This window comes from Colius striatus, chromosome 21 (assembly GCF_028858725.1).
Source record: "Colius striatus isolate bColStr4 chromosome 21, bColStr4.1.hap1, whole genome shotgun sequence".
Classification (NCBI taxonomy): Eukaryota; Metazoa; Chordata; class Aves; order Coliiformes; family Coliidae; genus Colius; species Colius striatus.
The window spans coordinates 5,693,216-5,713,515 of NC_084779.1; the positions used below are offsets into that span (position 1 = coordinate 5,693,216).

The 20,300-nt window shown below is 42.9% G+C and overlaps 3 protein-coding genes across 10 annotated transcripts in view; 1 reads left to right on the forward strand and 2 right to left on the reverse strand.

The window, feature by feature from the left end:
• Positions 1–15,232, reverse strand: part of DISP3 (dispatched RND transporter family member 3) — a 130,708-nt gene extending 115,476 nt beyond the window's left edge. For both annotated transcript variants that reach the window (XM_062012852.1, XM_062012851.1), the window contains exon 1: positions 15,168–15,232. In XM_062012852.1, coding sequence (XP_061868836.1) covers positions 15,168–15,215 — 48 coding nt within the window. In that variant the 5' untranslated portion in view covers positions 15,216–15,232. The remainder of the gene's footprint in view (positions 1–15,167) is intronic.
• UBIAD1 (UbiA prenyltransferase domain containing 1) lies at positions 11,997–17,962 on the reverse strand. 4 transcript variants are annotated; one of them, XR_009820188.1, is made up of 4 exons: positions 17,820–17,962; positions 16,977–17,534; positions 15,168–16,065; positions 11,997–14,138 (listed from the first exon to the last, which is right to left on the reverse strand). XR_009820188.1 is itself a non-coding variant. In XM_062012854.1 (3 exons), exons 1-3 carry the CDS (start codon positions 17,866–17,868, stop codon positions 15,578–15,580), a joined length of 1,095 nt encoding a protein of 364 aa, XP_061868838.1. In that variant the 5' UTR covers positions 17,869–17,962; the 3' UTR covers positions 11,997–15,577. The 4 variants fall into 4 exon arrangements, 3 of the variants coding, with proteins under 3 accessions (XP_061868838.1, XP_061868840.1, XP_061868839.1); XM_062012854.1 differs by having other exon boundaries at positions 11,997–16,065; XM_062012856.1 differs by having other exon boundaries at positions 11,997–16,065; positions 17,706–17,901.
• Positions 17,963–18,280: 318 nt separating this feature from the next.
• MTOR (mechanistic target of rapamycin kinase) overlaps positions 18,281–20,300 on the forward strand; it is a 54,971-nt gene continuing 52,951 nt past the window's right edge. For 3 of the 4 annotated variants that reach the window (XM_010209685.2, XM_062012673.1, XM_062012674.1), the window contains exons 1-2: positions 19,504–19,718; positions 20,091–20,199. In XM_010209685.2, the coding sequence (XP_010207987.1) occupies positions 19,599–19,718; positions 20,091–20,199 (229 nt within the window). In that variant the 5' untranslated portion in view covers positions 19,504–19,598. Of the gene's footprint in view, positions 18,334–19,503; positions 19,719–20,090; positions 20,200–20,300 lie in introns of those variants that run through there. The other variant, XM_062012672.1, reaches the window with a different exon arrangement.

Genomic DNA, 20,300 nt, shown 5'->3' on the forward strand with positions numbered 1-20,300 from the left:
TCCAAAGAGTTTACTAGCCAGTTAAATCACAACAAATAATTTTCTCAACAAGTTTTTTTCAATTCTGGTGCAAAATGTCTCTGGAGAGAGGGAGACTTTTTTAACTTTACAGGTTTGTTACTTGAAATCAGTTACCAAACTGTTTCACTAATCTCATTTTCTGTACTACTCACTAGTCAGGTTAGGTTGCTTAGTTACAATTGTCATTTGGGATTATTTTTGCTCTATGACTCAACAAATGATGAGTTCCTCAATTGATTCTGATGTTGATGCTGGCAGAAATGGAATTTAAATTTCCTTCCCTCCCATCTAGTATGTTTAGGTGGTATGACAGTTATAGAAAGCAAACCCAAAGGAATCAACCTGGACACCTCTCTTGTATAGAAACATGTGCCTTCCAGTGCTGTCAGTGAGACAACTTGCCTGGGTTGTGGGAAAGGCTGGAATGAACTGATGCAGTTGACTGCTTGTCCTTTTATTCTGTAATGTGCATGTGCCTGTAGAGACAATGTGCTCACATACACCTATGCTTGATAAGATGTCATCACCCTATAGTAATTGCCTTTACCAGTCATACTTCACACCTTTGGGACAGGTGCCCAAACTAGCCAAAACCATGGTATACAGCAGATCCTCAAAGAACAACGTTTCTCACTGAATTGCAGCTTAAATCTTCATCTGAAAGCAACAGCTCTAAACTTCATGCTTCCTCAACCCCCATTCTCTAGTATCCTTTAATACATGCTCCACTCCCTTTCTTCAGATAGCACCTTTCCCCCCATTTTAGTTTGCCACTCCTCCCACACTAACTTCTTCAAAACCAGCCAGTTTAGACAGCAACACAGCACTGGGCTTTTGTAAGCCAAGTATTTCTTACGCTGTGGGCTCCATCTAGTGATGTAAAACTGAAGCCTTATCTCCAGCCAATCCTGACACTGCATGCAAGGTAGTTTGTGCTGGACACAAGGGATTTGGGGAACAGCACTGAAGCAAAAAGCTTTTCTGCCTGTTGGAATTTCTCTGAAATCACCAGGAACTACAGAGTTTGAACATCTATAAGCTGCAGTGTGGAACAGGCAGTGCAATCATTTGGGGAGCTAAGTCAAAGGAGCTAGAGGAAAACACATTGAAACATAGCCCAGCAGCCTCAAAGAGCTTTTATATATATCATAGACAGATCCTGGCAATTCTCTGCAATGAGATAGATTACTCACCCCAGTTCCCTGCTACAGCTGTCAGTAGCTGATTCTTTTAGAATATAAGAATGCAGATACAAAGACAAATGTACATTACACATCCTCCAGCTACTCTTCTAAGGTCTCTCCCTCTTTGGGAGACTAGCAAATTTGGTTCCCTGGAGGCATTTTACTGGGTCATCAGCAGGGAATAACTTGAACAAATCAGATTATTTACTGCAATCAGAAATCACAGAGGTTTCACAATAAATTGAAGTGCAATCTCATTTACCTGCTTTGGAGTAATAATTCCACAGTCAAATCTGTTAATATTTAAAATGTTCTCCCTTCCCATTCCCTCTATCGAGGAAGATCACAATACTCTGAGACAAAGTGTTCAATAGATTCTCAGACTGCAGAAAAATAATATAAACCCAAACCAGATAGCTCCTTAATTTCAAAAGATCATAATTTACCAAGATATTCTCAGGCAAAAGAAATAGCTCTCTATATGTCTATCTATAGTGTTTAGGATTTCATCCCTCATTTTTGTAGAATTCATGAAAGATTTATGAGTTATTCAGCTACTCTGAGTTCCTGGGATATTGCTAATAAACCTTCACCCAATTCCTATTGTTACATCTCATAGAATCATAGAATGGTAGCCTCTCAGTCATTTCAGGCTTTAGAAGCATACAGAGATTCTTTTTTGTTGAAGTATTTTAATATCTATTTCCCTAAGATGAACATCAAGTTTTGCTACTCCATCAAATCCATCATTTTTCACTCTCCCATCATCACTTAGAAGCCAGGCAGACGACACATTAATCGCTTGTTAAGACAGAAGAGGAGTTAAGATGAGAGGAATATCTGAAACCAGATAATGCATCTCCAGCTCTTAAAGAATTAAACAAAGGTCGATTTTCCTGAAAGTAAATTCAGGACTAATATCACTGCAAAGGACATATTGATACACTGTCAGCATTCAGCCCTTTCAAATGAAAGTCTTCAAAGGCCTTTGAGGACCTATTCGAGCATAAGTCTTGTGCAGCGAAAAGAATGCTGAGATTTTTATTTTGTTAACTATTTCCCAAGAGATGGTTCTCTTCCCAGACCTATGTCCATGCCCTCCTTTCCCCCTTGACACCACCCATTCTCATTTCCTAACCAATTTGTACCATTCATTTAAAGGAAATCTCCCAATGGCTGTTGCTAAGCCACAAACTCCATCCTTGGTAAACCTCAGGTTCCTCTCTTCCGCAGACTCTTAGACCCGAGATGTAGTGCTTGGTCTAAGTAATTTCCAAAGGTGAGCTGACATAAGACAGATGTAGCTGTCTGCACTCAGCCAGAAGACATGCCTATCAGCAGTTCACAATGTTTAAGATATTGGAAAAAAAAAAAATCAAACGAGGATTCAGAGAAATGCTTGTCAGGATTTCCTCAGGAAAGAAAACAAAGTTAACCCCATCAAATCCCAACACTCATTACCCAGGATCTAGATTTTCCAGTTGAAGCTTCCAGCTCTCCATGCCATATCCCTCCAGGCTATGGTCTGAAGAAACTGAGGCCTAAGTGCTGTCCAAGGTCCAGGAGCACAAACACTCAGCCTTCATAATAGAGACAGAGACATTCTCCTTGTCAGAACTAAGATAGAGATATATGCAGCTTCTCCAAGAGACTTCAGTTTTTGCAGATTCTCCAGAGCACACAGTGGATGAGCCCTTTGGATTTCAATCCTTTTGCTTTTTAATCTTTTTTTTTTCTTTACAGTCTTATCATGCACTGCAGAGTTCCCAGTGATTAAGCCCACAACAGGAGGACATAAAATTCCCCTGCAGACAAGAGTGGAAGAAAAGAAAGGAAGTCCTGATTTAGGCTCTTGTCAGCAAGTCCTTCCCTAGAACCAAGCCTGGGGAGGTCACTTAGGAAAACCTCTAAACTCCCATCTTAATTACTGATGAAGCTTTCATCACAACAGTATCTATGTACCTCAGAGTCTTAACTGATATGTCATGACAATGCTCTGGCAAGACGAGAATCATTCTCTCTGCTTTACAGATGAGGATTTGAGACCGAGAAAGGGAAGCATCTGATCCACTGAGACACAAAACCTGTCACTGAGCAAAGAATTTAACATGAGCCTGCAAGCTGCAGACTAATACCTTAACCACTAGCTGCTTCTATGATTTATCCCCTAAACATAAAACTCAGTATGAAGTAAGCTTTTTTTCTCCCTCAGTAACACTTTGCAGGACAGATCACTGCACCAGGCATAGACATGCACTGAGTTTTACTGTTTGAGACTTTGAATGCTAAGAATCCCCTCCTACAACATATCAGTGTAGTTTTTACTGATGGCAGCAACATTCAGTGCATCAGCCAACCAGACCATGCATTATTATGGATTGACCTCATGACCTCATAATTCCTGTTTTTCTGCACCCAAGTGATCCAGTTTGGGGCCATTCAAGCATGTATTTAGGCACTGTGAACACACACCTGTATGTCAGAGCATGTAGGCACATGTAGGCAATCTGCTCATTAACCTTCCTGTGTGATATTAGTGTGACACAGGCATAGCAGTTCTAGCAGAGAGACTCCAAGCAGAACACAGCCTGGGGATTAAGGAGCCAGCTTTCCACAAACTTGTCAGAAATCATGAGTTTTAAGAATGCTTGAGATTTCCCTTTCTTTTTACTCAGAGAACATTCTGTTCTTAATTACAGCTGGCAGCCACGATGGCCACCTCATTTTGCTTTGCCAGGGTTGAATTCAATTACATTCAGAAAAGGAATCAACAAGCCTTCCTTAAGTCTAAATCACCTTAGACACATGTCTAAAACAACTCTGGACAGCTGCTTCCTTTGTGAAGTTTCAAGGAATAGGAACAGGGTAACAACAAACTCCCGCAGGCTTAGAGATTTCTCAGTCCATTTTGGCAAAGAATGATCCAATATGATCTCCTTAACTCTAAGCCCACCTTCTCTAGCACCTGATCTCTCAACCACTATCAGACAAGTCTCACAGTGCATCCAACTCAGCTGTAACTTCAAAGCCTGCAAGTAGAGAAGATGAACTGAGAAACTTTGCGAGAGCAGTCTAGAAACTGTGAAAACCTGTGTCCCTCTCTTGCTAAGCAGTCTGTAGCAGGAATTTGCTTCTTACATCTCTTGCTAGCAATAGGATCTAGCTAATATAAACAAAGGCACTGAAAGATTAAGGACCCCTGTAGAAAACCTGAGGATAACACAACCTAGAGGAGATAACCAGAATTTGCCCTGCAGAAATTCTCCTAAAAAATCAGATTTGCAAACTGGGGACCTTTAGCTATTAAGAGGCAGATACAGAGAGGCTATCTAGGCCTCAATAACCATCAGATCAATAAACAGCAGAGTTTACCTCTGAGGACATTTGAGGTCTGGCCTATTCCTCTGACTCTCTACCCTGTAGCTGTCTGCCTGTCAGAAGAGGGAAGATTTAATAATTCTCTTTCAAAACTTTACAACACAAACTAAGATCTTGACACACTGAGATGGAAAGAAAAGATCATGCACCAAATCTTCAGAGAGAAAACACAACAGAAATTTAGTGTCACTCTCTATATAGCATCTCTCTTTATTCCCCTTTGGACAGCCATGGGAGCTGCTGGGAATTTTAGCACTCAGCATACTTAAATGTGGATTGGAGAATGGGAGGCCATATGAAGCACAACAGCAAGGAGAGGGAGGTTGACAAGAAAAGCAAGAGGGATGCAGGTGTTCTGAGTACACAAACTTTATGGATGGCTTATTCAGTAATATACCATCAATTATACTGATGCTGTCTCAGCTGGATTAACTCCTCATGGACAGGAGGCAGCTGGGGAGACAGATTTGTTTTTTCTGTCAGTCACGATCAAGACCAGCATTTCCTCCTCATTCTAGCTGGTACATCTGCAGAGGAGTTACTGACAGCTTTTGGCGGGTCAGCATAGGGAAACTAGCACCACTGGTTCACCCTCAATGCCATAATACTACCACTGGTCTAGCACAAACTCTTCATGCTCAGTGAGTGTAACTGCAGACCAGTCCTTCAGAAAAACATGGGGGTTCAAGTCTTTAAAATGTTTTAAATAGCCACCTAGAAATCACATCACTGCAAGATGAGCAGCCTCCCTGCTGCTGCCTACAAAGTGCTTCAAGACCCCTGGAGGGAATGATTCCCACAGGGCAACAGTGTTTATCACAAACACAATACCACATGCAACATGAATAATTGCACACCACTGTCACAGTGTTACATTAAGTTCCTAAGCATATAGGACAAGAAACGAAAAATTATGTCTGTCTGTTTTCTTTTCAGCCCACCTAGATGGTCTATATCATCACTTGTTTGTTGCTTGTGAAGGAGTTTTTGTGCTTGTGGATATCTGTTCATGTCTCTGGATCTACAATGATCCCATAATTGTGATGCCAAGCAGCACCTGAAGACAATTTTATCACAGTGTGTATAATGTGTAAATACCATTAAGTTAGACGGATTTTCTCATTAATTCTTCGTCCCATTGACAAGCCAGGAATTAACACAATTGATTTTCCAGTCCATGCTCATTATCAATCACCCAAGAACTTAGTCACATCTCATCTGTTCCACCTGAGTCTCAGTATTTATTTGTAGACTTCAACATATATGTAGAGCAAACTACATATGCTCCTTACTCCTTTGGTTGGAAACTTCCCACTATATACCACCATCCCACAGAGTACAAGCAGTCAGCAGGTTAAGGAATAGCCCATCGTACAGTTGCACGAATATCTTCTATCTTACAAACAAGACACGTACACCTCTGTGTCACTCCTAAATCTTAAAGAAAACAATAATTCATAGGGTGTGTTTCCTGGAGGTGCTCCATTTGAAATTAATAGAGGCTGAATAGTGTTTCAAGTGACCTCTACAACTTAACTCAAATTCTACCCATTATTCCCCATGAAATGCTTTCAGCTTTGCCACTCGCCTCCACTGACTACAGTGGGAATGCTGCCCTTCAGTCCCTCAGCAAGGGGAAAGACATATTACCATACTCAACAGGTTAAAAGAAGTGAAAACCTAGGAAAAAAATGTATAAGGCCCAAATGAGCATAAAACTCTTCTCAGATCTAAACCAGGTTCTATAAGACTGCAAATCGAGAGGAATCAAAAGCAGTCGTGCACCTGCTCCTGGGGTTCTGTCCATGTCTGTCCAGCTATCAGAACAAACAAGTAGAAGAAAACATTTCCATAGAATGTTGGAATTTTGCACTCTTGAGTTTTCCCGATGTTGTTCATTATCACCTCTTGGACCAGAAGTCTGACTCATACATAATTTTCTACAGAATTCTACAGGTAAGTTCGATAATTAAACAGCAGTCTGGCAAGTGTAAGCCCTATGCTATGAAATGGATGTGCTTTCAGTCCACACAGTCTTCACTGGGCTTCTATATAAAATGGAGACTCTTTAGGATCACATCTTATACTCTTGTTCCCCTACCTGTATCTTCAGTGTCTCAAGTATTGTCTTGCTTGTTCCATACCATGCTGTTCCACTGGATTATAGTCTGTGTAAACCTACCCATTCATCTATCTGTAGCTCACCCCAGAAACAGGAAACCCAGTGAGCTGCACACTTTGTCTGTAAACAGAAACAAACATATTGCTGCAGACAATAAATAGTTCTGCATTCCCCTTACTGAGGGCCATCTGTTCTTCTGGCACATGCAGTCAGAAAGGGATTCATAGACCAAAACCACCTCTCTCATCCATTGCAGAAGGAAATGTTCACTCTGGTCATTACAGGTTGGTAGCAATGACTGCTGAACGTCTTTGTTGTGCTGAACTGTGGAAGCAAATCTCTTCTTGACCCAACAATCCCTTTCTATCTAGAGAGGCAAGTGCTTATTCAGATGCTTGCTAATATCAATATAACAAATCAGTTGCCTTTTATCTGCAGCTGCAATCCAGTCTTTACTTTTGTTCTTGTGGATAGTTCTCAGTCCTGTCATGCAGTGGTGAGTTCCATAAATCGATCAAACATGAAATAGTGGGGAAGAAAGAGGAAAGTCTCCTCCTAGGCATCTGAAGTGTTAGTCTCACAAGCTCTCTGCTTCACCCTAGAGGGCCTGTAAATAAGTGTAGTCTTTTAAAGATATCATCTCTCTTTGGCTCATTTGGATCCAGAAAGTACTCAAGACAGGCTCAGAGATGGAATTATCACTAGATAATAATAATCTTTATGGAAGCTACTTAAGGGTAATTCTAATCTTTTTTATTAGGTGACTTTTGAAACTTCCAGAGCAGGCAGATGGTACAGGTTTGGAATACTAAGTAAGAATAGGTTAGAAGGAATATTTTAATCTGGTAGCTGTTTCTCCAGAGAATTGGATTCCTAATCCATGAAAGGTTGTGACCTCAAGTTTACTCTGCTGGGACAGAAGATGCTCAATTAATCTTTTCTCATATGAGGCAGCGCAGCTTCGGCATTGCCTGCTAAAGACAGGTAACAATTTGCAAATCATCATAGCAGGTTAAAAATAAATATGTTGCAGATAAGGGAAAACATGCTTTGATAGATGAGCTTCTATCTTGTCATTTCTCACCGGAACAGAGTGGGATATGCCTTTCTCCCAGCTGCTGTAAAACAACCATGCACAGCATCCAGAAACATGGGAAAAAGTCCATTCTTTCAAGACTGCTGGCTAGCAAGAGCCTGCTGCCGTGGAAAGAGAGATGGATAAATACTTCTCCAGCCCAGATTTGGCAGCCCACTGTGAAGTGCTCAGAAGATAAGTTGCCTAGGCAGTATTGCTGCTGTGTTGTCAGCTTTTTTCAAGGTTATGGCACTGAAAGGCAATAGCATTAGCAGAAAAGCATGGGGGATGGGAGGAGGGTGTTCTATTTTTTATAGAGAACCTATATTAAATCACAAAATAATCTCTCAAGGACTGTGAAGTGTTTGGCTGCAGCACAAAGGAGCCTCTAAATATAGTAGAGCCAAGCTAGCTCTTGTAAAACATCTTCACAAATGCAGAACAAAACACAAAGTCAAACACACTATTCCCACTATTCCCAGGAAATTAACAGGAAATATCTATGGGCTTAAATCTAGTTGTAAAGAAAAAAAGAAGAAGTAATCAAAATTAGCAATGAAAGAAGAAGATCATTAAGTCCATAGCCCAGTTTGTAATTTATGTCTTCTTGGTCATACTACTGCTATCAACAACTGTTGAACATTTCACACAAGGACTCTATCAGTGAATGAGAAGCAATGAGTCTCTGGAAAAGAAAACATCCTCAAGGAATTGCTCATTTCTGAATGAGACACTAGACAAAGATTGGTGCTAAAAGAGGAGTAAAGATCACAATCAGACAAAATTATGTCACCTTCCAGGTATCTAAAATGGTTGTGGCAGCATGAGGAGAGCATTGCAAAGAGAAAATTCAACACTCAAGGTCCTGAAAGATAAATCAAACCCAGGGGTTTGTTAATATTTGTAAGGCTTACTGCACACAGATGATTTTGGTAGTTGTTAACTACACCTACTGAGCAGCCAGGGATCTTGTCTGAACCCTCTCACACATCAGCGCTGTCTCATGGATAACTTTTTGCTGGGTTTTTTTTCAAATTCACTACATACAGACCACAAAGGTGTACAACTACATTAGGTAAAAAGAATTTCTACTAAGTATGTAAACAGTATGGATGAGAAAAGTATGGAGACTTTATAAGGTTATACTGAAAATAAAACCAACAAAACATCTGTCAGAAACAAAGACTTTCTCCTTTATCAATGGCTGAGCTCATTTCCCTCTGCAGCCTGGTAAATGAATCTATTCATGTGTAACTAGTTTTATGGCAGATTTCAGACTCAAACAGATTTCCATAGCCCATCCTTGAACACTAGCAAGCACAGAATTGCAATTGGTGAGGCAATAAAATAAGCTGCAGCATCAGCCACAGAGCTAGCAGGGCATCAGGGACAAGGACTGAGCACAGTGGATTGCTGTTAGTCAGCTCCCTCATGATCAGGACTCCTGACACATCCCAGTAAGTGCTAGACAGTTCTTCCAGGTCTAGGACTAAACAAAGCTCTCTCAGATCCCCTCAGCCTTATTCTCTTTCTTGCTTCCCCATATCCAGCTCTTCCAGCTCACTTCATTCCTGCCTTGCAACCACACTATTCTGACATCAAAACGTGCTATTCTGTCCATCCAGCATTTGAACAGTGAGCACTGATTGAAATTATATTCACAGGCTAGGCAACAAGCCAGGGGACTCTCTTTATTGTCACTCATTTGGCAGTGACTGGAACAATTTATAGCAAATTGAAATGTAAGGACTTGATAATGAAACTATTTCATTTCCATCTCTGATTCAGCTGCCACCTGTAAAACTGCAGCCAGGAATAGGCTCTAGAAATACATTATAGGACCATTAGACTTCCACCAAGCATTGTCTTCACCTTTATGCCTTTAGTTCTGTGCCCATTCACATGAGCTTTGTTATTGTAAATGACTCCTCTAGCTGGACCCTGGATTGATCAAAGACCCCAGGCTGATTTATTACAAGGACACAAAATAATGCTGCTGTCTGCATCCTTTACAGACAGGTATCACGCGCAGGGTTGAAAGCACCCAGCACTCAAACGTCCTTTCCTGTCCAAGTAGGTTGTCACCCAAGCAAAGGTGAAGCAGTGCCTGCTGAAACACCACAGACCCTTTGGACAGCTGTTTCACATTATGGACAAAAATAAGGCACAGTCTGTGTTTGGCCACTGACATTTTACAAATCCTTATGCTAGTACTGTGAACAGTCCTCCCATCACAGGACACAGGTTCTGACATTCACACCCAGGTTGGCAGACCCACAGAAAGCAGAAACACATTGATACTGCTGCCTTCAGCCCAGTACTCTTCTGTCAATAGCTGTATCTCACATGTACTATCTACTGATCAGAGGCCGCAGAACAGGACAGAGGATTGCAGGACTTGGCTGTTTCTGGCAATTAACATTGTTTACAACTGGAGACTCCTATACACACAAATACACTGGGAACAGGCCAATTTCCTGCTTAATAGTTTTCCAGGACACCATCACCTTTGTGAAAATGATGAATATCTTTGGATGAGGCAGTGCTATATAAAAATGATAACATTCTCTACACGTAGAAGTTTCTCAAGAAGACCAGAATTTCTGAGTACCCTCATCTTACACAGGGATACTGACAGAACTGCTACAAAACCTGGAATAGTTTAGGTTCAGCTTCCCCAGCTCATCCCTTCCTTGCATTTGAAAAAGTTAAAATCCTGGGACTCGGTGACCTTGAAAACTGGGTGATTTCAGGTATGGATTTTAGAATTCAGGCTATCACTGCTAAAAGATATTATCCACTGGCTGTGGATGGGAAACTCTCAAAAAATCTCACAGTTGTCATGGCCTTAAAAAAAATTCCTCCCATATAAGAAGTGTGTGCTGTGTGTTCAGTGACCTGAACTTGTGTAACCTCTAAAATCATATATGCAGGAGGACCATCCCTCCTTCCTTCTCCAATAACAATACAGTCTGCTGCATAGAACACTTTGCCACTCAATAAAAAGCAGACCTAGGATTCTGAATTAACCTTGAAGAACAGCAATACCAGAATTTGGTCCACCTCTCACAGGGAATCAGGGTTTTTTTTAGACTGTGAAACAAGGTTAAAGGCATCAGGACAATCCTAGCACCCTGCAGTGGCTCTCATCTGCCTGGCAGTGTCTCTCTCAGCCTAGGGCACGGGCGCCACAGGATGCTGCAGGAGTGATGGAAGAGCAATGCTGCCATCTGTGGACAACCAGAATTACAGCCTCACCCAGACAGGCACTGGACAAAAAGCTGTTCAATACTGCGCGAATTTAAAATCTCTTAACATTTTATATTAGACATCCAGTTTATTTAACGTGAGTTTAAGCTGAATACTAATAGCCTCTGCCTGCTATCCAAACAAAACATTAGGGTGCATCTTAAGAGCAAGTACAGAACAATTACAGTAGTAACAAAAAAACCAACATGCTGTCTTGCTAAAGGATACTCAGCAGACTGGTTTCTGCAGATTCAGAAAAACAGCTTTATCAAATTTGTGAGGATCTTTGAGTACAGTCCATCTGTATCTAGATGCTATGATGTTCTGTATTTTAGCCTTTAAAATAACTTCTAAATGTTATGACCTTGGGGCCCAACCTGCACCTCAGAAAGGCAGAAAAATATTTCCATGGCCTAGAGAATCATAGAATGTCCTGTAAACTCAAACAGGAAATCACCCCAAAGCAGACAATTATAGTAAGACACATTTGCATGTAAAAGCATTAGCTCCACAGTGGTTTATAATCACTAAACTTTACTGCAGGAACTTCTTTCATTATCTCAGATGGATTTTAAACTAAAAGCAAGTCATTTTTCACAAACCCCTCACACATCAAATCTTCTTTGTATCTGTTTTCAGCCATGTGCGCCACAGACAATAAAGGTGACACAGCCAAGAGGTCTCTCTAGACTGCTCAAAGCATTTTAACCACATATGAAAAAAAAACCAAAAGCAGACAGAAAACATGTAAGACAAGTAAGACTTCTTAGTCTACTTAAGCTAATTATATGTGCATTTGTATAGTAGACTGCACCAAATGCCAAGACAGGACAATTTCAAACCATTCCTCAGGCTTATTTTGACATACAAGAAAAGCTCCACAAGAGTATGACAACAGTAATGCAAATAAAATCATGACAAGTCAGGAGCAGAGACCATACATTGAAAGAATGGCAGACCACAAATGTGAAGATGAAAAGTCCATCTTTTTAATGAAGACTAAAAGTTCAACTGAAATCTCCTTACAAATGCAGAATTCTACACAGCACAGAAAATGGCATCAATGAAAATTATGCTCATTGAGTGAAAACAGTGAAACTACTCTGAAGTCTGCCATTAGTATGTGATGATCACTGCCACTGAACTTTTTACCCAATGATACAGAAGGACAGGATTACACAATTCATAAAACAACTCTTACACAAAAAAAGTAGGATCTTCACACACTGATATGATAAATATGGCAGACAAAAACCCTCCTTCTCCCAGGAAGATGTTCTAATACACTGCAAAAACACAACTGGAGTGATAAAAAATAAGCACAGTATATATTATCAGAATAACATTCAGACACTTTATTGAATAAGAAGAAAGACCAGGAGATTCTTTAGAATGTGTTAACAGATGGGCTACAGATCTGTTCATCTACCAGTGCAGACTCATCGTGTTGCCATACAGCTCATCAAGACAAATCTGAAAGAAGTTTTAAAGTTTATATTCAGGGAAAGTAGCACGGGACAGGGAGGACAGAGATAGGGAAAGAGACCCAGCATCCTCATCACAAACCAGTGAAGAAACTTCTCTTACCACTTAATGTCTATATGGAGATTATCTACTTAGATTGCTTACGTCACCTGTTAGGTTAGTTCATACCTAAAATGTTTTCTAGAACTAACATGTTTTTTTGGAAAGCACAGAGATAAAGCATTTTTTACTTTTAAAGATTTCTACAGTGATGTCAGCTCAGCATCCCTGTGAGGTAGGCAAAAACTAGTTGTTTTCTGAGAGACAAACAAGTTGAATTACTTCCTCAAAACCATGGTGAAGAATGTGTTATTTACTATTAATACCCTTAAGAATTTGGAATGATAGTTTTTCCCAGACAGGGAGTTGGAGGCAACCAGCAAGTGCTAGTAAGAAATTACCTAATTTTCATCTTACTATTAAAATGCTTTGTATCCCCATCACCTTGAAAAGTGTTCCACAAACATGTATATGTACTAGTCAGCTCTTCCTTCACCTCTGTAACAAAAAGCACTGGTCCTTTCCAGTAGTAAGCAGACATCCTACACAGGGTCTTTTCCTGCTAGTGAAAGATAGCCTAGATACAACCAGTTATATACACAACTCCACCAATGATCAATCATATCCTAGATCCTTCCACCATTACAATTACAGTTATCAGAGATACAAGTATTAGTTAATTTAAGGAATTTAGCTGTAGTTTATGTCAAAGGAATAAAAAAAAAAAAAGAGATAACTGTATATTCTTTTAAACTGAGAGCTATACAAAAACAAGCTACAAAATAAAGCATGCGGCTGCCACAAAGGGTAGCAACCAAGCCTCGATGGAATTAGCCTAAGAAACCCACATATCCCCAGTTGCAAGGTCAACATTCACCAGCTCAGTCCATATCCCTAGAAGAGCTTTTGCTTTGCAGAAAAGTGGGTCTCAGAGAGCCAGGCTCTTTTTTATTTTGTAGGTCCACAAAGAAGTAACAGTAGATAATATGCTGTGTATGTCTGCATTGAAAACAGTTTCCAAAACCTTCTGAATATCTCCCTCCATGCAGCTGAGCTAACTTTTGCATTTTCTCCCCATGTTTCTCATCAAGACAAGTATTCTGCTGTAGAAAGCAGCACACAGTTGCCGAAGTCCACCTCCTCTTGTCTTGTGCTTAGTCAGATTAGAGAGATTATTTGCTCATTTTTGATAAAAGATGAAACCGTGGCTCATAAAATACAGCTACAAAGAATCTTTCCCATTGACTACAGCTCATATGTAAAGCAGGAGACCAACAGCCAGATAACATTGGATAACATGAAGAAATAAAAAGCCACTTAAATAGCTACACCTTGCAATCTTGTGCCATCAATCAGCTTTATTACTGTCAATATAACACTCAGCACTTTCAGATGAATGACATAAGGGCTTAAATTACCTACAACAGAGGCAGGATGACACCACGCTAGTTTATTGCTCATGTTTAAAAGCCCTTCACATAGTGGTCAGCACATTCCCACTTGTTTCAAAAGCAAGGTTGTGCTGCAAGCACCAGCAGCTCTAGCTCAACACCAGCATCAATTCCTCTGAAGCTTTCTACAACTCCTGTAAACAAATCTTCCATCAAAACCCTGCGTACAGTAAACAAATATTTTTTCTTCAACAGATTTCACTTGCCATTTTGCAACATGGAACGGATCAAATTCATCTCTGCACTTCTCCCGGTGGAGTTTGACATGTTTGCCACACTGCTACACAGTTGCTGAAACAATCAGTTCTCCAAATGGCCACATGAATATCAAGTGGCAAGATATGCAGGAGAAAACAACATAGAGGTGTAGCAAGAAGGGAAAGAGGTGAGGAAGTTCACTTCACTCAGAGCTAACTTAACAATTAAATGTGATTCAGTGACAAATTCTGGTTTCTTCCTGTTTCCAGTCCTAATTTTTATGCAGAGCCAATGTAATAACCCTGCCTTCTTTTTTCTAATCCTATCTGTTTCTCCTTTGCTCAACTGGGCTTCATTCTGGGCTTCTTATAAGACAACATTTGATTATAATTCTCTGGGCCTCTAAATAAACAGGGAAGGACAATTCAAAAAATGTATTAAAATTTAAAAAAATCCTAAGATTTATTCTTCTACTAATGTATCCGTTAATCCATAACCACCCAGAGAAACTGCCCATTCTGTCGGCTCCCTCAACTCCAAGACTCATTTCAGATAGCAAATTCTAAGCAAATGCAAAAATAGAAACCACTGTTTTTCTGCTCCTTGAAGGCCTTTTGGTTGTACAATTTGCATTCAGAGTTTCAGTTTTCATAGCAGAATGTAAGTTTACTGGGTTTGGCTTAAAGTTTGTGCAGAGGACTATCCATGCTCCATTTTAGCACAGACATCCCAGACAGATATGTAACTTTGAAATTTCTAGACTACAAAGACACAACAGTTAATGAATTAGTGTCTAGTGCATTTCAAGAGGCTTGGGAATAAAAGCTCCAAATTTTGCTAGGAAAGAAAAAATCCCCAATAATTAAAATATACAACAGATGAAGATGAACTACGCTCACAAGAGAGTGAAGTAATAGCACCTACATCAGTGTGACGCTAAACATTTGGCAGTGTTCTCTGCTTACCATATAGGAGCCAATGGACTCCTTGACCATGGTAAGAAAAGGAGTCATAAGAGCAATCACTGTGCTTGTGAAGAGCGAGTTTGTATTTGGGGCTCAATGTCCTTTTCATTGAGTTGTCAGTGAAAGAATTCAGCAGCAGAATGATGAGGTTCTTTAAATATTTCCTTGTCCTCACATCACCTTCCTCCCCATGATGCACAGTTCCCTCCTTCCAAAGAACCGATAAACCACATTTTTAAAAGTCTTTTTCATGCATCAACCAAGACCAGAAATTATAAGATTCCAAGACAATCCACAGCTAAAGACAGTCTCTCCATTCTTCCCATTGTCCGTAATGGGCCATCTGCCCACACCATCCGCTGCCAATCAGCGTTAATATTGAGTTGTGAGGCCTGATTCTATAGCTCTTGTTACAATTTGGGCAGAGCAGCATCTGGTGCTAGCGTAATACCAAAAACATAGAAAAGCCCCAAGAGGAGATTGAGTTTGGCTGTCCGCTGAGGAATTTTGTTGAAGTTCTGACTCCGAAACTGCCTTTCCAGTGAAAATGCCATTGGGATGGTGAGTAGTGGCAATGCCATGCTGATGGTATAGCGTGTGGCCAGCACACAGAAAATCAGGTAAGGCAAGAAGAGCAGCACAGTGTAGAGAATATAGGAGAACGCAGGGCCGATGAGGATAGCCAAGGTGACAATACCCGCCTGCCGGTCAGACTCCATGTCTCGAGTGTTGTTGCTGTGCAGGATGGCCTCAGTACTCAGAGCTAGTGGGATAGCGTAGAGCAGTGGCGAGACAGACAGATAACCAACCTGCACAGCATGGGCAAACATGACAGCCAGGGGCCCAAAGGTGATCAGGATCACCACGTCTCCAAGTGCAACATATTTAAATCCAATTCCTGTGGCAAGACACAAGAATAAAATGAAGCATCATCAAACAACTCAAATGACAGAAAAGAATGGATAACATAACAGAGCAGCCCTTTCCATAGAAATACCATAAAACGACCAACACACGTGGCTACAGCCCAGAAACACAGTATCACTTTTTTTCCCCAAAGATAATAAATGAAATGCAGCTTCTGTATTTCTCCAAACAATGTAACAGAAACTAAGAGCCAGCTTCACATCTAGAAGCAGTACTCATTTCTGCAGAAATCTATAGAAATAAGTGTGATCATGCATCCTAGAGCCTGATGAAATAGATAAAATGCTCAGAACAAAATGCAAAACTGGCAAGATTCTTTCAAAGAAGTTAATATTACCATTTTGAAGTTTGACAGTTCAAAACTGAGGCTGGAGTTTTTTTCCTGACCATTACATTTGTACTCATTCAACACAGGATGATGCTAAAAATATCCTCCTAAAAATAATAAGAATTAAGGAGAAATGCAAACTGCTCTACATTCACAAAGAAGTACAACCTAGAGAGTAAACACAAAACATTCCAAACCAAAGTAACAGATTCCACCAATGGAAAAGAACATATGCAGTGAGCTATATCGCTGAGGGATATGAGACACACATCATAAAAAGTTTCAGCAACAGTTCTGACGAGCATCTAAAGCCATATATGTAAATAACAATGCCAAAACAGTTTTCCAGATAAAAAACTTTGTGTATGTTTTCCCACATCAATCAATGGCAAATAATACAAGTTTCTGTACCAGTACTCCAGGAAATACCACCAAATATTTTTTTATGTTGGTTAAATAAACAGATCACTTGCATCTGATACAAACCCTCAAGAAGTCAGCTAATTCTGTCACGTTTACATTCAGATTGATAGCAAATGGGTTATAGTGCTTACCTCCAGTATAAAGAAAGGAGCTGGAAAGTCCTCCAAAGTAAATCAGGGCCAGGTGCTCCAGCTTGAGCGTTGAGACAGCATAGAGCCCAGCAGCACAAATACAGCCCACAGTATAAAGGAAGACTCCAAACCGGACTACGTCCTGAGGCTCCAAAATCCGGTCCACCAAAGTCCTGTCATCACTCTTCTTGTGATCAATGCCCTTGGAGAAGTCATAGTAGGTATTCACCAAGTTTCCAGCTCCGTGCACAGCCAGGACGGTCACAGCGCTTCCCACCAACAGCCCTGGGTCTAGGGCTCCCTCAGCCCGGTACGCCAGAGCACTGCCGAGGGCTACGGGGGTGAGGGAAGCACTGAAACTCCAGGGTCTAAGGGCCAGCACATAGGCCGCACACTTCTGCCTCCAGGTGCTGGGGGGGACCCTTTCAGCGCCCGCCAGCGTGGTGCCGAAGTCGTTCCTCTCGCTCCCTCGGAGGCTCTCGGCGTTAATACTGATCTTCTGCGCCAGGTCCTCTGGCCCCATGCTCTCCTCGCCGCTCCGCCGCACAACAGCAGTACCTAGAATGGCGATGTGGTTAGCCGGGCGGCCGCCACCACGGGGTCCAACGCGGAGGGGCCGCGGCCGCCGCCTGAGGGGAGCAGAGCGCGCGCGCCGTCCTTACCAGCGTGAGGGGCTCCTGCCCCGCCGCGCGCGCCCCGGCCGCCAGCGCCCAACAACCGTTCCCTCACCTCCTCATCGCCCCCGCACCCCCACGGCCTCGCGCAGCGGGTTCCGCAGGGGATCGCCTGTCACAGCAGAGCCCGACCAGCAAGCCCCAGAACCCACTGTAAACGTTAAATGACCTGCGTGGTCACGCGTGGCTGGACACATCTGCAGTGCTACGCGCACCATGACAGCCCATGGTTGGGCACCGCCTCAGCTGCCCTTGATCTTGTCACAGCCAGCCGGAGACATTTCATCGACGCGCACGGGGCGCGGCCGCTTGCCGTGTCGCTCCCACCACGCATGCGCAGACAGGGCGCGGGCCTTACGGAAGGGCGGAAGCGAGCCGGCGTTTCGAAGGTGGGCCTAGTGTGGACCTTGCCTTGCTATTGGCCAAACGCACTGCCACTCGCTCCCGACCGGCGTGATGATTGGTCGGAAGGCGACGCTCTCACCTTGCGGTTCCTTGGTAGAAGGGGTGGAGCTGCGAGCGCTCCTTCCCTTTTGCTCTTTTTCTATTGGTCGGGGGCGGTGCCTATCAAAGTCCTTCTGTGTCGCTATTGGCCAGCGGCCGCTCGCCGGTCCGGCAGGCGCGGCGGAGGGGAGGGCGCGGGGCCCGGAGCGGGGGAGCCGGCGGCGCTCAGGGCGGAGGCGGTGAGTGTGGCTCCGGAGCCTCCTCTCAGCATCGCCTTCCCCTTCCCCTCACCTCCCGTCACGGCCCTGCTTGCCTCAGTGCCCGCCGGGCTGGCGCTCTGTCAGCGGCGCCGGCGCTCCCGTGGGCGCCTCGGCCCGCCTGGCCTGTCCGAGCCCCCCGAGCCCCTGCGGCGTTGCCGCTACAGGCCCCGCGCCCGCCCCAGCGGCGGTACCTGCCCTGTCCTGCCCTGCTCTCCCTCACTCCTCCCTCGCGCCTGGCCTGTGGGGCGGTGGCGGAGGGTCCCTCGCGGCGTCGGGCCTGCCGGCTCTTGGCCGCTGGCTGTCGCGTCCCTCAGCGAGCGCGGCTGTGCGGGAGTTCCCGCGCAGGGACAGCCTGGCCGGCGGGGATGGGGCCGCAGCCAGAGCAGCTCTCTTCGTGCGGGGAAGCTTCTGCTGGCTCCCAGCTGCGGTGAAGCCCAGAAGCCACCTCACACAGTGATCTCGGGGGATCTTCTAAGGGGATATTTGGGGAAGAAGGAGTTGAAGTTTTGGTGCCTTGTGTCAGTGCGGGGACCTGTCAAGTGCTTAGTTTGCTCTTACGTAATCTGAAAATAGCACGGAGGGAGGTCAAGCCTCTAAAATATTTTCCGGATAAAGAAAGACTCGTGAGGAAGTTTGGTTCCATGTTATGATGCTATACATCCTGTTGTGATGATTGGTGTTGCTATAAGTAGACTTCCCATCTCTAAATATCTGCTTGGAGAATGTAACACTTGCTGGGTCCCAAGCGCTGAGCCTTCCATGTGTTGGCATAACGCTGGGATTTCTGTGGAGAAACTTGGATAAAAGTGTTCAAGGAGGAGTCAGATATGACACTGATATAATCATGGGAATGACTGTGCCTCCATATTAGAGGGTAATTGTAAACCCTAATCTGACCCTGCTAGTTTTCAGCTTTACAATTGGATCGCCATGGGGTCAGACACCTTACCTACTGGAACATATTGTGATATTTGAGGAACTGGAAAGCAGTATCTACTTGACTAGGAGTCAAGTGGCCATACAGTTTATTATTAGAGGGTTGTAAGGCCAAAGGAATATAGTAATGATTTGTAAACTCATGCTCTACTCGCACAGCATCCTCACATGTGCTTTGGAAACGGGCAGCTGGACAGCATTGAGAAGGAACCCCAGAAATTTCTGATAGTTGAAAGCAGTAAAAAAAAATATGTCTCTCTGAAGAACTTACAGGACTTGATGCCCCCAAGCCCCAACATACCGTCATCATGTCAGGCACCGTGTCCATTCTCCAACAATTTGCCAATGGCTTGAAGAGTCGCAGTGAAGAGACAAGGGCAAAAGCTGCCAAGGACTTGCAGCATTATGTCACCATGGAGCTCCGTGAAGTGAGTGCTGTGAATGAGACAATTTATCCTTGTTTATCCTAGGAATGTAGGGCACAGGCTGGGTACTTTGGGGATGGAGATTTTTGGAGTATGGAAACTGGTCTTCAAGAGGTGGTAGGGCATAGCAGGGATCTTGCCTTTACCCCAGCAGGTCAGAGAGGTGAGTCAGTGACACAGATGAGTGGTCAAGCACCAGAATGAATAAACTATACATGTCTAGGGCACAAAGACAAGTAACTGTTTTGTGTTTGTTATGTATGGGTGATTGAATTTCTTTCTGTTTAAGTGACCTAAGAAGCACAGTGAAGATTTTGGGGGCAGGAAGGAGGGAAAGAATGCTGAAATGTGGTTTAAATGTTTTTTCTTTTACAGATGAGTCAGGAAGAATCTACCAGGTTTTATGATCAGCTGAACCATCATATATTTGAGCTGGTCTCTAGCTCTGATGCTAATGAAAGGAAGGGTGGCATTCTGGCTATAGGTGAGTGAAAGTTCTTAATGCCTCTGGTGAGTTTTGTCCTCATGCATCTATCTTTAGGGACAGATTTTCAACAGGAATGAGCTTTTATAATCAGCACGCTG

Excerpts from the sequence above, each read along its gene's own strand:
- UBIAD1 (XM_062012854.1), bottom strand. The coding sequence starts at position 17,868 with ATGGTGCGCGTAGCACTGCAGATGTGTCCAGCCACGCGTGACCACGCA. Across the intron at positions 17,535-17,819 it reads AGCCACGCGTGACCACGCAG|GTACTGCTGTTGTGCGGCGG; the intron begins GTCATTTAACGT and ends TCGCCATTCTAG. Across the intron at positions 16,066-16,976 it reads CTCCTTTCTTTATACTGGAG|GAATTGGATTTAAATATGTT; the intron begins GTAAGCACTATA and ends GTCTTGCCACAG.